The sequence below is a fragment of the Pelobates fuscus genome, chromosome 8 (genome assembly GCF_036172605.1).
Source record: "Pelobates fuscus isolate aPelFus1 chromosome 8, aPelFus1.pri, whole genome shotgun sequence".
Classification (NCBI taxonomy): Eukaryota; Metazoa; Chordata; class Amphibia; order Anura; family Pelobatidae; genus Pelobates; species Pelobates fuscus.
The window spans coordinates 166739914-166756628 of record NC_086324.1 but is presented as its reverse complement, the minus strand read 5'-3'; the positions used below and the strand labels follow the sequence as shown (position 1 = coordinate 166756628).

The window sequence follows — 16715 nt, the reverse complement described above, 5'->3', positions numbered from 1 at the left end:
TCCATATGTGTATCGTTAGGCTTCTTTTTCGTGCCCCGAAACTGTCGGCGATACGTGTCTGGAGTCACCGCGTATCTTTTTAGCAGAGTCTCTTTAACTCGTTCATACTGTGTCACTTCCTCAGTACCCAAAGTACGAAAAGCTTCCAGGGCTCGCCCAGATAGCTTCCCAGACAAGATCGTGGGCCACTCTCTGGTGGGAATCTGGTGCAGGGCGCATTGCCTTTCGAAGTCTGCCAAGTACTCATCAATTCCTGTCTCGCTCTCCAGGAAGGATCGGAATGCCGCAAAGGGTATTTTAGGCTTCCCAGCAGTTTCAACAGGAACGATTACTTGTGGGGCTTCAGCAGTGCGTTGTGCGTTGGCCATTTCAATGTTGTAGGCTCGGGTCTTTTGTAAATCCGCGTCTGCCTCCACCATCAATTGCTGTATCAGTTCTATAGATGGGTTTGGCCCGTATAAGGGAAGCCTCCCCCGAACAATTCTTGCCTTTGCATCATCATCCGTGATTGGTGTTTCCGCCATGGTGGAGCTTTGATCCAGTTCTGTCAATTCTGCGATCAGTTCCCTCTTTGGCCGGTTGCTGGCGTGCCTTCCTCTGCTTTCCAATAAATCTTTCAGGGTTGTACGTTTCAATTTTTCGTAGGTGCTCTCCATCCGTTCCGTGCCTCTCCTAGGATATCCAGAATCATCCCACCGCTGCCACCAAATGTTACGGTTACCCTTAGGCTAGCTGAGAGCTGGACCGTTTAGTTGTCTGGATTCCTAGTTGCTGAAGAGGGGAGAGCCGAGTTCCATAGTATTCCATGCGAGTCCTGTAAGTGTGGAAACATCCCACTAGCTATAGCATAGCTAGGATACCTTTTCTACCCACAAAACGAGTCAAAGCAGCGATTTGAGGGTCAAGTAAGAACTGAGGACTGGGCTGACCAGCCTGCTTTTTATTGTGGTTACATGTAAACAGGATACTCCCAGGGGGAGGCATAAAATCACCAATCACATATTGGGTACCTCCCACGCATCTCCTCCCCTCAGATAAACAGTTAACCCAATTATACAGTACCTATTTTCAACCAAGTTCTGGATGTACCCCGAAACCAGGGGGTACCCCTTTAAATCCTACACCGCTGTACAGGTCTTGTTCAGGGGAGCAACATATCCGAAAACCAACCTGTTCGGATGAACGGTTCAGGAGTTAGGGGTTTTCAAAGTTTTGACCGACCGCACAGACTTTCTGGCCGAAAATAGTTCCACACGTTTAGGCCTTGCGGTCGGTCTCCGTTCGTACGGGAAAACTCCACGAACCCATGGTCATCCATAATTATCCTGGAGGTCGCTGTACTCCCCTTGCGGAGAGTAATCGTCCTACCGAACGGTGGGCTATTCGGTAGGTCCAGCACGAAGTTATGCTATCCTGGAGGTCTCAGCGGTGTTCGCCTGGGTGCGTCTCCGTTTTTAGTTCCAGACGATTGCTGGCAAACACCGCTGTTCGCACGTAAGATGGCCGCGAACACGTGCAAAGTCCCGAAATGGCGGCCACCTATACGCTTACACAAAGGATTCGTGCTGAACCATACCAACGACTGCACATAAGGCAGAAAGGCGAAAATAGCATTGAAAAGTACACAGTGCAATAAGGTTTTTGTAACAGTTTTGTAACAGTGGGTCCCCCCGCAGCCTGAACATTCATGCCGAAACCTGCAACTATTTCCCCATTTGCAATGTCCCTCGTTGAACATCCAACAGAAACCTTTCTTTTGCCCAGCCGACCCGGCCCCTGAGGCCGCGCCGGCTGCCCCGGGAAAGGGCGCCGTCTTCTGGGCCATCATAAGGCGCATCCATAACGGCAGGTCCATTTGGTCCCACCGCATGCTCGCATTCGCTGCCAGCCGTTGACGAAATTGTTCGTCGTACCTCCACCAAGCTAAACCTCCGTAGGTTCGGTATGCGTCTCCTATCCCGTCCAAATAACAAAATAGTTCTGAGCAACGTCCCGGAGCCTTCTCCCCGATTACACTAGCTAGAATGCAAAAGGCCCTCAACCAATTCCCAAAGGTCTTAGGTATCTTGCGATACCTCCGCCTTTTTTCCTCCTCCTCCTTTTTGGCATCCTTCTTGTCCTCCTCTTTCAAGTCTAAGAATTCTTCTAGCGGAAGGAGGGAAAATATCTCCACAAACTCACCTTTCCATATCTTCTCTTTCACTTCCACTTTTAAGTGACAACCGAGGGGGCCCGCGAAGGACACGTGCACATTCTGCCGCGCCGCATCCGGGACATCACCTACCTCACGCTCCTCGCCCCCTCCTTCCAACCCAGACAACTCAGCCCCCACTCCTGACTCACCTCCGCCGGGCGCGGACAACCGAGTCCCCCCGAGCCCTGCCGCTACATCCCGACTGCCCTCTCGCGCCCATACCTTCCCGAATTGCGTAGGCGACCCCTCAGTCCCAGACCAAGAATCTAAAAATGTTCTTAAATCACTTAACAACTGTCCTGGGTGTCGTGTGTGTGTGAACTCACCAGTCGAACCTCTGGCCGCAGCTGGCTGCAGAGGCGCCGTCCTTCCGTCCACCTTTTCAGGCACCGGAGAATCCCGTTGTCGCCGACTCCTTTCCGCCTGGACTCGCCTCGAGACCGTAGGGGTATTGCTCCGAGACCTGTAGGGAGAAGGAAATCTGGGTAGTCTGTCCTGAACCCTTCTCGCCCGCCTTTCCTCCCTACGTTCCTCCCAATCCACCTCAGCAACGCTTCGTCTCGCAGGGCGACTGCCCTCACGAGGTGATCCCCTCCACCGATCACTGAGCCTCCCACCCGGTGAACCTGATCTTCTTCGCTGACTCCTCCTCTTGCTATCCCTGGAATCACGCCTCCTGCAACATGAGCCTGCTACGCTGCACCCGCTCCGCGCCGGTGATCTTTCCCTGCTCCCTGAACTCCTTGTTCTGCTCCTTGATACGCTGTGCCTGACGCTAGAGAAGCGTCGTTCTGCTCTCCCCTCACTCCATGCGGCCTCTAAATCATGAAGCTGACCCTGGGAGCGGCCAGATGGGCCCTCTCGCCTACCGCTGACATCCCGAACTAGCTTGACAGTAGGAGCACCCTGTCCCTCAACTGACAGTGCCGAGCCTGGCCTCTCCTCGGCCGTCTGCCCCAAGCCAGATTCATCATCACTATCCTGGCAGCCTGCCGTGCGCCCAGACCCACCCGCTTCTAGTGAGGTCCCCTTGTCCCTGCATCTGTCTCCCCGACCTGCCTCAGCCTGAGACGTCCCTGCCATCACTCCGCTGTCCTGGCTTCCCCCCAAGGCCTGAGGGGCCATCAAAAATCCGCCAGCACTATCACTCCCCTGCCCTCCAGCATTCACACTAGTGGCTGACTCACCGGGACGTGACTGCTTCGTGCCTCCGCTCCCATGACTCCCAGCCGGCCTGGCCTCCGTCCCGGCCGTCTTCTGAGGTCCGCCCGGACCGGTCCTCCTGCCAGCCGCGGAACCGCGTGGCTTGGATCCCTCCGCCACCATGCGCTGTGCGGCCGTCCTCGCCAGGCCGCTGCCGCGTCCACCGGAACGAGCCGTGCGCCTGCCAGGCTCTGTTGACCGGGCCTCACCCGGACTGTCGGTTACACCACATCCCGCCGAAGGGCTCCTCCTCCGCCGCGCTGCGGGCCCAGCGCCCGGGCTCAAACGCTGAGGTGGTCTCGTCCTCCTCGCCGGTCGACGGGCCGGTACCGCAGGAGCAGGCCCGGCAGTCCCCAACTGCTGATGCAGCCAATCCAGTCCTCTGTCCTTCACAGCTGCCCGAACACCATCCAGAATCTCATCTAGCGACGCCATAATCCTGCAGAAACGACAAAGAAAAAGAACCTCGCCGACCTGACACAATTTACAGGTAAGAAAGGCTCTGGTTAAAATGGCCCCTATTCTAAAATGGCTGCTCTTTATACTCCCTGTCTCCGCCCCCAAGCTCCATTAAACTAATCCAACCCCCAAACACTAGCACCTGCCCACTTCCTGGCTCTGTCAAGGCCCACTCCTCCTACTGCGTTGTTCCATGGGCTTCAGTCTGTGTTCTGTCTGAGGTAAGATGTGACTTAATAGGAGCCTGTCCTCCCGTGACCGTCTCCAACTCAGCTGCCACATTTTTTTCCTGAAAATACACCTCTTGCAGAATACTACAATTTGTGAAAATAACAATTAATACTCCATTTATAATCAACTTTTAAATGTACACGGTCTTCTCATCTTCACCTCACCTGTGGGATAAACTTTGTTAATGCTTCTATACTTTGATGTTAGACTAATCTTCTGTCCCTGTAGACTATAAGCTAGTAAGGCAATCCCTATCTACCTGATTTCATTTGGCCTAGGAAACTAATTTTCTCAATATATTTTAAGTTCTGTAACCTGATAAAAACATGTGCCTATATATACACATATTACTGACCCTAGATTCTGTGCTTATTCTGCCACCGACATTTAGTTTTAAATAATGTGTGGGGAAAAAAGTGTACAATCACTGTGCCACAGAGAATGCACCCAGAGCTATAACCAGCCTTGTCCCCAGAGACCTCAGTCCAGCTTTGGGCTGGGCCTGAAGGGCTACAGAGTCCACTGGTAGATGTGAGGAAGCTAACCAGGCAGAAGTACTCATTTAGAGTATAGAAGCTCTGTCACAATAAGCTTGTTTGAGCAGGGCCTTCTTCCCCTCTAAATTTCTCCTTTCTATAATTGTAAAGCATTGCAGAGTATGCTAACAATAAAGGTATAACAGAGCTATTTGGCTCAGACTATACAAACCAATATTCACAGTAAACCAATCCGCCTGGATTAAGAATGCAACATTGAAGAGAGAGATATATTCAGAAATACCTGATTTGAGGATTTTGTCACGTTTGAAGTCTCCTACCTGGATCTCGGAGAGTCATGTCTTTGGATTCCCAATCTCCCATGGTTTCATGTTTCCATCTGACACTCACTGTAAACGCTGGGTCATTCAGGAGATCTCCAGGCATTTTACACACACTTTCTACATTAAACGATTGATCTGGATTGTCCTGATAGTTTTCTTCTGACTGCATTTCTTTATGAGTTTGGCCAACTCTGCATCTCCAAGAAATCTCAATATCTTTGGGGTAAAAGTTCTCCAGATTCAGAGAGCAGCGAACCTCGCCAGAGTCACATAGAGACAGCATTAATGGCTGGTTTAATGTAGGTTTAACTGAAAAATAACCACACATCATTGTCATAAAGTGACACACAGTTTACGAAGTGTGAGTATTATTTATTTTTATCACTTTATTAAATTATATACAGCATTTTAATTTTTATAATGATGGTTCTTCAAATGTAATTTGCTGCTATGAACATGAGATGACATTCACTAATACCTTGGTACGATCTTTTTAGAACAATATCAGTTCTCCTAAACAGTATGTATCATCAAAACACATTTTTCACTTTTTATATTCTCTAACCTAGAATAATAAAAAATTATACCAAACTAAGAAAAAATATTATTTGGGATGATTGCAGTCCCACCTCCTTGGTATCCTCTATTTTTAACATGTGCAAACATTGTGGGCATTGTTCCTGCATTTGTGACCTATTAATAAGACATACCCATTAATTTAGGCGTTTGCTATTTCCTCCATTAAAATAATTTGTCCCTAAGATTAAAAAAAAGTAGCAGTAAAATATGTTTTTAAAACAAACAGTAAAGCATACAGCATCATTCACTAACTCGGGAATTTGGGATAATTGCTAAATTTAGGAAATCACAGTCACTGACAAAAACCTGGTGGCTCTGGTATTACTACTATCATACCCCCAAAACTTCAGATAGACATAGGGGGACACTTTAATTTATGGGGTGTTAGTGGGATGTGTGACCAGATATGTGTGACCACATTTATTGTAGTTTAAAGACATATTACTGGGAGTATTTTTTACTGTGGAGCTCTGTTATACACTCAGACACATTACTGGGAGTATTATTGCTGTGGAGCTCTGTTATACACAGACACATTACTGGGAGTATTATTGCTGTGGAGCTCTGTTATACACTCAGACACATTACTGGGAGTATTATTGCTGTGGAGCTCTGTTATACACTCAGACACATTACTGGGAGTATTATTGCTGTGGAGCTCTGTTATACCCTCAGACACATTACTGGGAGTATTATTGCTGTGGAGCTCTGTTATACACTCAGACACATTACTGGGAGTATTATTGCTGTGGGGCTCTGTTATACACTCAGACACATTACTGGGAGTATTATTGCTGTGGAGCTCCGTTATACACTCAGACACATTACTGGGAGTATTATTGCTGTGGAGCTCTGTTATACCCTCAGACACATTACTGGGAGTATTATTGCTGTGGAGCTCTGTTATACACTCAGACACATTACTGGGAGTATTATTGCCGTGGAGCTCTGTTATACACTCAGACCATTACTGGGAGTATTATTGCTGTGGAGCTCTGTTATACACTCAGACACATTACTGGGAGTATTATTGCCGTGGAGCTCTGTTATACACTCAGACACATTACTGGGAGTATTATTGCTGTGGAGCTCTGTTATACACTCAGACACATTACTGGGAGTATTATTGCTGTGGAGCTCCGTTATACACTCAGACACATTACTGGGAGTATTATTGCTGTGGAGCTCTGTTATACCCTCAGACACATTACTGGGAGTATTATTGCCGTGGAGCTCTGTTATACACTCAGACACATTACTGGGAGTATTATTGCTGTGGAGCTCTGTTATACACTCAGACACATTACTGGGAGTATTTTTACTGTGGAGCTCTGTTATACACTCAGACACATTACTGGGAGTATTTTTACTGTGGAGCTCTGTTATACACTCAGACACATTACTGGGAGTATTTTTACTGTGGAGCTCTGTTATACACTCAGACACATTACTGGGAGTATTATTGCTGTGGAGCTCTGTTATACACTCAGACACATTACTGGGAGTATTATTGCTGTGGAGCTCTGTTATACAGTCAGACACATTACTGGGAGTATTATTGCTGTGGAGCTCTGTTATACACTCAGACACATTACTGAGAGTATTATTGCTGTGGAGCTCTGTTATACACTCAGACACATTACTGGGAGTATTATTACTGTGGAGCTCTGTTATACACTCACACATTACTGGGAGTATTATTGCTGTGGAGCTCTGTTATACACTCAGACACATTACTGGGAGTATTATTGCTGTGGGGCTCTGTTATACACCCAGACACATTACTGGGAGTATTTTTACTGTGGAGCTCTGTTATACACTCAGACACATTACTGGGAGTATTATTGCTGTGGAGCTCTGTTATACACTCAGACACATTACTGGGAGTATTATTGCTGTGGAGCTCTGTTATACAGTCAGACACATTACTGGGAGTATTATTGCTGTGGAGCTCTGTTATACACTCAGACACATTACTGGGAGTATTATTACTGTGGAGCTCTGTTATACACTCAGACACATTACTGAGAGTATTATTGCTGTGAAGCTCTGTTATACACTCAGACACATTACTGAGAGTATTATTGCTGTGGAGCTCTGTTATACACTCAGGCACATTACTGGGAGTATTATTGCTGTGGAGCTCTGTTATACACTCAGACACATTACTGGGAGTATTATTACTGTGGAGCTCTGTTATACACTCAGACACATTACTGGGAGTATTATTGCTGTGGAGCTCTGTTATACACACACATTACTGGGAGTATTATTGCTGTGGAGCTCTGTTATACACTCAGACACATTACTGGGAGTATTATTGCTGTGGAGCTCTGTTATACACTCAGACACATTACTGGGAGTATTATTGCTGTGGGGCTCTGTTATACACTCAGATACATTACTGGGAGTATTATTGCTGTGGAGCTCTGTTATACACTCAGACACATTACTGGGAGTATTATTGCTGTGGGGCTCTGTTATACACTCAGATACATTACTGGGAGTATTATTGCTGTGGAGCTCTGTTATACACTCAGACACATTACTGGGAGTATTATTGCTGTGGGGCTCTGTTATACACCCAGACACATTACTGGGAGTATTATTGCTGTGGAGCTCTGTTATACACTCAGACACATTACTGGGAGTATTATTACTGTGGAGCTCTGTTATACACTCAGACACATTACTGGGAGTATTATTACTGTGGAACTCTGTTATACACTCAGACACATTACTGGGAGTATTATTGCTGTGGGGCTCTGTTATACACTCAGACACATTACTGGGAGTATTATTACTGTGGAACTCTGTTATACACTCAGACACATTACTGGGAGTATTATTGCTGTGGGGCTCTGTTATACACTCAGACACATTACTGGGAGTATTATTGCTGTGGAGCTCTGTTATACACTCAGACACATTACTGGGAGTATTTTTACTGTGGAGTTCTGTTATACGCTCAGACACATTAGAAACATAGAAACATAGAATGTGACGACAGATAAGAACCATTCGGCCCATCTAGTCTGCCCAGTTTTCTAAATACTTTCATTAGTCCCTGGCCTTATCTTATAGTTAGGAGAGCCTTATGCCTATCCCACGCATGCTTAAACTCCTTTACTGTGTTAACCTCTACCACTTCAGCTGGAAGGCTATTCCATGCATCCACTACCCTCTCAGTAAAGTAATACTTCCTGATATTATTTTTAAACCTTTGTCCCTCTAATTTAAGACTATGTCCTCTTGTTGTGGTCGTTTTTCTTCTTTTAAATATAGTCTCCTCCTTTACTGTGTTGATTCCCTTTATGTATTTAAATGTTTCTATCATATCCCCCCTGTCTCGTCTTTCCTCCAAGCTATACATGTTAAGATCCTTTAACCTTTCCTGGTAAGTTTTATCCATCAACCCATGAACCAGTTTAGTAGCCCTTCTTTGAACTCTCTCTAAGGTATCAATATCCTTCTGAAGATATGGTCTCCAGTACTGTGTACAGTACTCCAAGTGAGGTCTCACCAGTGTTCTGTACAATGGCATGAGCACTTCCCTCTTTCTACTGCTAATACCTCTCCCTATACAACCAAGCATTCTGCTAGCATTTCCTGCTGCTCTATTACATTGTCTGCCTACCTTTAAGTCATCAGAAATAATCACCCCTAAATCCCTTTCCTCAGATGTTGAGGTTAGGGCTCTATCAAATATTCTGTACTCTGCCCTTGGGTTTTTACGTCCAAGATGCATTATCTTGCACTTATCCACATTAAAGGGACACTATAGTCACCTGAACAACTTCAGCTTAATGAGGTTGTTCAGGTGAGTGCTACAGCTACCCGGAGCCTTTTTCTTGTAAGCACTGTATTTTCTGAGAAAATGCAGTGTTTACATTGGAAGCTTGGAACACCTCTTGTTGCAGTCAATCAGACGGCCACCAGAGGGACTTCCGAGTTCAGAGGCCCTAAAAAGGCCTCTCGTCCGATGCATTCTGGGTGAATGCATCAGACGGGCTATCAGCACACAAAGCACTGTGAACGCGCTTTGTGTGCTGATAGCCTGTCAGCACTGCTGTGGGCGTGGCTTCAGCTGACAGCTTCAGCTTCAGCTGACAGCTGAAGCCCGAACCCACAGGGACGCTTACGGTCCACAATAGTGGTTGAAGGGGGGGGGGGGGGGAGACCTACTCTCCTTCCCCCCCCCGGCCCCCACCGCTGTGCGGCGGGTGGGGGCCCTAAAATTATCAATAAGGGGGGGGACCTACTGTCCCCCCCCCCCGGCCCCCACCCCTGTGCGGCGGGTGGGGGCCCTAAAATTATCAATAAGGGGGGGACCTATTGTCCCCCCCCGGCCCCCACCCCTGAGCGGTGGGTGGGGGCCCTAAAATTATCGATAAGGGGGGGGGCCTACTGTCCCCCCCCGGCCCCCACCCCTGTGCGGCGGGTGGGGGCCCTAAAATTATCAATAAGGGGGGGACCTATTGTCCCCCCCCGGCCCCCACCCCTGTGCGGCGGGTGGGGGCCCTAAAATTATCAATAAGGGGGGGACCTATTGTCCCCCCCCGGCCCCCACCCCTGTGCGGCGGGTGGGGGCCCTAAAATTATCAATAAGGGGGGGACCTATTGTCCCCCCCCGGCCCCCACCCCTGAGCGGTGGGTGGGGGCCCTAAAATGATCAATAAGGGGGGGACCTACTGTCCCCCCCGGCCCCCACCCCTGAGCGGTGGGTGGGGGCCCTAAATACAAAGGGGGGGACCCTAGTTAACCCTCCCTCCCCCCCCCCCCAAAAAAAATTATCTCCCTACCTACCCCCCTCACCCTAAAAATAATGAGGGGGGGAACATTAACTAAAAACCTGTAAAAAAAAATAAAAATAAAGAGATAAAAAAAACTTACCATTCGATGTTTTCTTTCTTCTAAAATCTTCTTTCTTCAGCCCAAAAAAGGCCAAATAAAAATCCATAATAACCGACGCAATTAAAAAAAAAAAAAAAAAAAAACGAGCGCAAAAAAAATAATCCATCTTCACCCATGGAGGGCTCCGCGCAGACTGAGCTCCGCAGGGTGGGGAAGGCTTATAAAGCCTTGCCCCGCCCTGCAATTAGGCTAAGAACACTCTGATTGGTGGGTTTAAACCAATCAGAGTGCTCTTTGTCATTTTACAAGCGTGGGAAAGTTCTTTGGAATTTTCCCACGCTTGTAAAATGACACAGAGCACTGTGATTGGATGGATTTCAAGCCATCCAATCACAGTGCTCTTTGTCATTTTACAAGCGTAGGAAAGTTCTTTGGAACTTTCCCACGCTTGTAAAATGACACAGAGCACTGTGATTGGATGGCTTGAAATCCATCCAATCACAGTGCTCTGTGTCATTTTACAAGCGTGGGAAAATTCCAAAGAACTTTCCCACGCTTGTAAAATGACAAAGAGCACTCTGATTGGCTCAAACCCACCAATCAGAGTGTTCTTAGCCTAATTGCAGGGCGGGGCAAGGCTTTATAAGCCTTCCCCACCCTGCGGAGCTCAGTCTGCGCGGAGCCCTCCATGGGTGAAGATGGATTATTTTTTTTTGCGCTCGTTTTTTTTTTTTTTTTTTTAATTGCGTCGGTTATTATGGATTTTTATTTGGCCTTTTTTGGGGTTGAAGAAAGAAGATTTTAGAAGAAAGAAAACATCGAATGGTAAGTTGATTTTATCTCATTTTTTCTTTTTTACAGGTTTTTAGTTAATGGTCCCCCCTCATTATTTTTAGGGTGAGGGGGTAGGTAGGGAGATATTTTTTTTGGGGGGGGGGGGGGGGAGGGAGGGTTAACTAGGGTCCCCCCCCCTTTGTATTTAGGGCCCCCACCCACCGCTCAGGGGTGGGGGCCGGGGGGGACAATAGGTCCCCCCCTTATTGATCATTTTAGGGCCCCCACCCGCCGCACAGGGGTGGGGGCCGGGGGGGGACAATAGGTCCCCCCCCTTATTGATAATTGTAGGGCCCCCACCCGCCGCTCAGGGGTGGGGGCCGGGGGGGGGACAGTAGGTCCCCCCCCCTCATTGATAATTTTAGGGCCCCCACCCGCCGCACAGGGGTGGGGGCCGGGGGGCTTATTGATAATTTTAGGGCCCCCACCCGCCGCACAGGGGTGGGGGCCGGGGGGGGACAGTAGGTCCCCCCCTTATTGATAATTGTAGGGCCCCCACCCGCCGCTCAGGGGTGGGGGCCGGGGGGGGGGACAGTAGGTCCCCCCCTCATTGATAATTTTAGGGCCCCCACCCGCCGCACAGGGGTGGGGGCCGGGGGGGGACAGTAGGTCCCCCCCTTATTGATAATTGTAGGGCCCCCACCCGCCGCTCAGGGGTGGGGGCCGGGGGGGACAGTAGGTCCCCCCCTCATTGATAATTTTAGGGCCCCCACCCGCCGCACAGGGGTGGGGGCCGGGGGGGGACAGTAGGTCCCCCCCCTTATTGATAATTTTAGAAAGCGAGCTGAGCTGTCAGTCAGACAGCTCAGCTCGCGAACGCGCATTCCGCGCACATGCGCGGTAAAGCGCTCAGGTTCTTCATAGGGCGGCATTCAATGCCGCTCTATGAAGAACGCGATTGGTCCAGCGCGAAGCCGTCCCATTGGGCCCCGCGATTTCGTCATTTTGACGAAAAAGGGGGCGCGGCCTAGCGGGGAGCTCGGCGCTGGAACGGAGGTAAGTTTTTAATATAAAAACATCGAATTTTTTTTTTTTAATTAATGAAAGTTCATATAAAAGCAAGAAGGAAGGCTGGGGGACCTGTCTTTCTTGCTTTTATATGGTGACTATAGAGTCCCTTTAAATGTCAGTTGCCACAACTCTGACCATTTTTCTATTTTACCTAAATCATTTTCCATTTGGCTTATCCCTCCTGGAACATCAACCCTGTTACATATCTTAGTATCATCCGCAAAAAGACACACCTTACCATCAAGACCTTCTGCAATATCACTAATAAAAATATTAAAGAGAATGGGTCCAAGTACAGATCCCTGAGGTACCCCACTGGTGACAAGCCCAAGCTTCGAATATACTCCATTGACTACAACCCTCTGTTGCCTGTCACTCAGCCACTGCCTTACCCATTCAACAATATTGGAATCCAAACTCAAAGATTGTAGTTTGTTGATAAGCCTTCTATGTGCAACAGTGTCAAAAGCCTTACTGAAATCGAGGTAAGCAATGTCTACTGCACCACCCTGATCTATAATTTTAGTTACCCAATCAAAAAAATCAATAAGATCAGTTTGGCATGATCTCCCTGAAGTAAACCCATGTTGTCTCTGATCTTGAAATCCATGTGTTTTTAGATGTTCAACAATCCTATCCTTTAACATGGTTTCCATCACTTTCCCCACTACTGAAGTAAGGCTTACTGGCCTATAGTTGCCCGACTCCTCCCTATTACCTTTCTTGTGAATGGGCACAACATTCGCTAACTTCCAATCTTCTGGGACTACTCCTGTTATCAATGATTGGTTAAATAAATCTGTTAATGGTTTTGCTAGTACACCACTAAGCTCTTTTAACCTCCCTGGCGGTATGATTATGTCAGGAATTTTGTACCAAAAGCGGTACCATTTTTTTGCATTTGAATTACCCGCCCAGTTCCGCCCCCATGTCAGGCATGTCAATCAAATTTTAATTAATCAAATCACATAATTACGTTAAAAGATTATTTAAATATACATGTAGAATTTTAATATATATGCATTTATAGGTATTTAAATTCTACGTGTATACTAATGTAATCTTTTATGTAATTATATGTATTTATCTATATATATATATATTTGCGCTTATTTGTATTTTATATATATATAGATATATATAGAATGTCATTCTAAGTGTATTTTGTTACCGATATATATATATTAATAACAAAATACAGTTAGAATGAAATTACATATGCATATATAATTTATATTAAATTTTGTTTCAATATTTTATTTATTTATTTTATTATTTTATTTATTTATTATTTTAATTATACGTATTTATATATAATATATATATGTACATCTATTATATATATAATATATATACATATTATATATATATATATATATATATAAAAATATATTTAATTTATTTTTACACTTGTCTTTTTTTATTTTTTTTTATACTTCCCACCAGCAGGGGGACTGTCTGATATTTCTAACAGTCCCCCTGCTGGCAGATCCACAGCCAGCTATAGAGGGCCATGTGATCGCTCTTTGAGAGCGATCACATGGCCCCCGGGGGCCTGATTTGCCGTGGGAGGGCTGCCTGGGCTGTGAGGCAGTCCTCCCGAAGCGGATCGCGGCGGAGGTAAGTAAATCTTATCTACCCCGAGCGTGACTCTGGGTTACCGCTTCTGGCAGCGAAAATTAATCCCGAGTCACGCTCGGGAATACCGCCAGGGAGGTTAATAGCTTTGGGTGTATTCCATCAGGTCCCATTGACTTATTTGTCTTTACTTTTGACAGTTGAAATAGAACCTCTTCCTCTGTAAACTCACGTGTAATAAATTACTCATTTATCCTTTTTCTTAACTGAGGTCCCTTTCCTTCATTTTCATCTGTAAATACCGAACAAAAATATTCATTGAGGCAGTCAGCTAGACCTTTATCCTCATCTACATACCTTCCTTCTTTTGTTTTTAATCTAACTAATCCTTGTTTTACTTTTCTTTTCTCATTTATGTATCTAAAAAAGGTTTTGTCCCCCTTTTTTACTGACTGTGCTATTTTCTCTTCTGTGTGTGATTTGGAAGCTCTTATAACTTGCTTAGCCTCTTTCTGCCTAATCTTATAGGTCATTCTGTCTTCCTCACTCTGGTTTTTTTTATAATTACTAAATGCTAACGTTTTGTTTTTTACTATTTTGGCTACATCTGTGGAGTACCACAGTGGTTTCTTGAATTTTTTGCTTTTACTGACAAGCCTAATGCAATTTTCTGTTGCCTTCAGTAGTGCAACTTTTAAATAATCCCATTTCTTTTGGACTCCATTTAAATGGCTCCAGTCTGATAATGACTCCTTTACACATATTCTAATTTTGGAAAAGTCTGTTTTTCTAAAGTCTAAAACTTTTGTTTTTGTGTGGTGTGACTCAGTCACTGTTCTTATATTAAACCACACTGACTGATGATCACTGGATCCTAAACTTTCACCTACAGTAATATCTGATACCAAATCTCCATTTGTTAACACTAAATCTAGTATGGCCTCTTTACGAGTTGGCTCCTCAACGACTTGTTTTATTGCTGTGGAGCTCTGTTATACACTCAGACAGATAACTGGGAGTATTATTGCTGTGGAGCTCTGTTATACACTCAGACACATTACTGGGAGTATTATTGCTGTGGAGCTCTGTTATACACTCAGACAGATAACTGGGAGTATTATTGCTGTGGAGCTCTGTTATACACTCAGACACATTACTGGGAGTATTATTGCTGTGGAGCTCTGTTATACATTCAGACACATTACTGGGAGTATTATTGCTGTGGAGCTCTGTTATACACTCAGACACATTACTGGGAGTATTATACCTGTGGAGCTGTGTTATACACTCAGACACATTACTGGGAGTATTATAGCTGTGGAGCTCTGTTATACACTCAGACACATTACTGGGAGTATTATTGCTGTGGAGCTATGTTATACACTCAGACACATTACTGGGAGCATTATTGCTGGGGAGCTCTGTTATACACTCAGACAGATTACTGGGAGTATTATTGCTGTGGAGCTCTGTTATACACTCAGACACATTACTGGGAGTATTATTGCTGTGGAGCTCTGTTATACATTCAGACACATTACTGGGAGTATTATTGCTGTGGAGCTCTGTTATACTCTCAGACACATTACTGGGAGTATTATTGCTGTGGAGCTCTGTTATACACTCAGACAGATAACTGGGAGTATTATTGCTGTGGAGCTCTGTTATACACTCAGACACATTAGAAACATAGAAACATAGAATGTGACGACAAATAAGAACCATTCGGCCCATCTAGTCTGCCAAGTTTTCTAAATACTTTCATTAGTCCCTGGCCTTATCTTATAGTTAGGAGAGCCTTATGCCTATCCCACGCATGCTTAAACTCCTTTACTGTGTTAACCTCTACCACTTCAGCTGGAAGGCTATTCCATGCATCCACTACCCTCTCAGTAAAGTAATACTTCCTGATATTATTTTTAAACCTTTGTCCCTCTAATTTAAGACTATGTCCTCTTGTTGTGGTCGTTTTTCTTCTTTTAAATATAGTCTCCTCCTTTACTGTGTTGATTCCCTTTATGTATTTAAATGTTTCTATCATATCCCCCCTGTCTCGTCTTTCCTCCAAGCTATACATGTTAAGATCCTTTAACCTTTCCTGGTAAGTTTTATCCATCAACCCATGAACCAGTTTAGTAGCCCTTCTTTGAACTCTCTCTAAGGTATCAATATCCTTCTGAAGATATGGTCTCCAGTACTGTGTACAGTACTCCAAGTGAGGTCTCACCAGTGTTCTGTACAATGGCATGAGCACTTCCCTCTTTCTACAGCTAATACCTCTCCCTATACAACCAAGCATTCTGCTAGCATTTCCTGCTGCTCTATTACATTGTCTGCCTACCTTTAAGTCATCAGAAATAATCACCCCTAAATCCCTTTCCTCAGATGTTGAGGTTAGGACTCTATCAAATATTCTGTACTCTGCCCTTGGGTTTTTACGTCCAAGATGCATTATCTTGCACTTATCCACATTAAATGTCAGTTGCCACAACTCTGACCATTTTTCTATTTTACCTAAATCATTTTCCATTTGGCTTATCCCTCCTGGAACATCAACCCTGTTACATATCTTAGTATCATCCGCAAAAAGACACACCTTACCATCAAGACCTTCTGCAATATCACTAATAAAAATATTAAAGAGAATGGGTCCAAGTACAGATCCCTGAGGTACCCCACTGGTGACAAGCCCAAGCTTCGAATATACTCCATTGACTACAACCCTCTGTTGCCTGTCACTCAGCCACTGCCTTACCCATTCAACAATATTGGAATCCAAACTCAAAGATTGTAGTTTGTTGATAAGCCTTCTATGTGCAACAGTGTCAAAAGCCTTACTGAAATCGAGGTAAGCAATGTCTACTGCACCACCCTGATCTATAATTTTAGTTACCCAATCAAAAAAATCAATAAGATCAGTTTGGCATGATCTCCCTGAAGTAAACCCATGTT

General features: G+C 45.5%; 1 protein-coding gene across 1 annotated transcript in view; it reads right to left on the bottom strand.

Annotated features, from left to right (window-relative positions):
- LOC134571347 (uncharacterized) overlaps positions 1-16715 on the bottom strand; it is a 93202-nt gene that overhangs the window by 36656 nt on the left and 39831 nt on the right. Inside the window, exon 7 of the mRNA XM_063429549.1 lies at positions 4905-5216. Coding sequence (XP_063285619.1) covers positions 4905-5216 — 312 coding nt within the window. The remainder of the gene's footprint in view (positions 1-4904; positions 5217-16715) is intronic.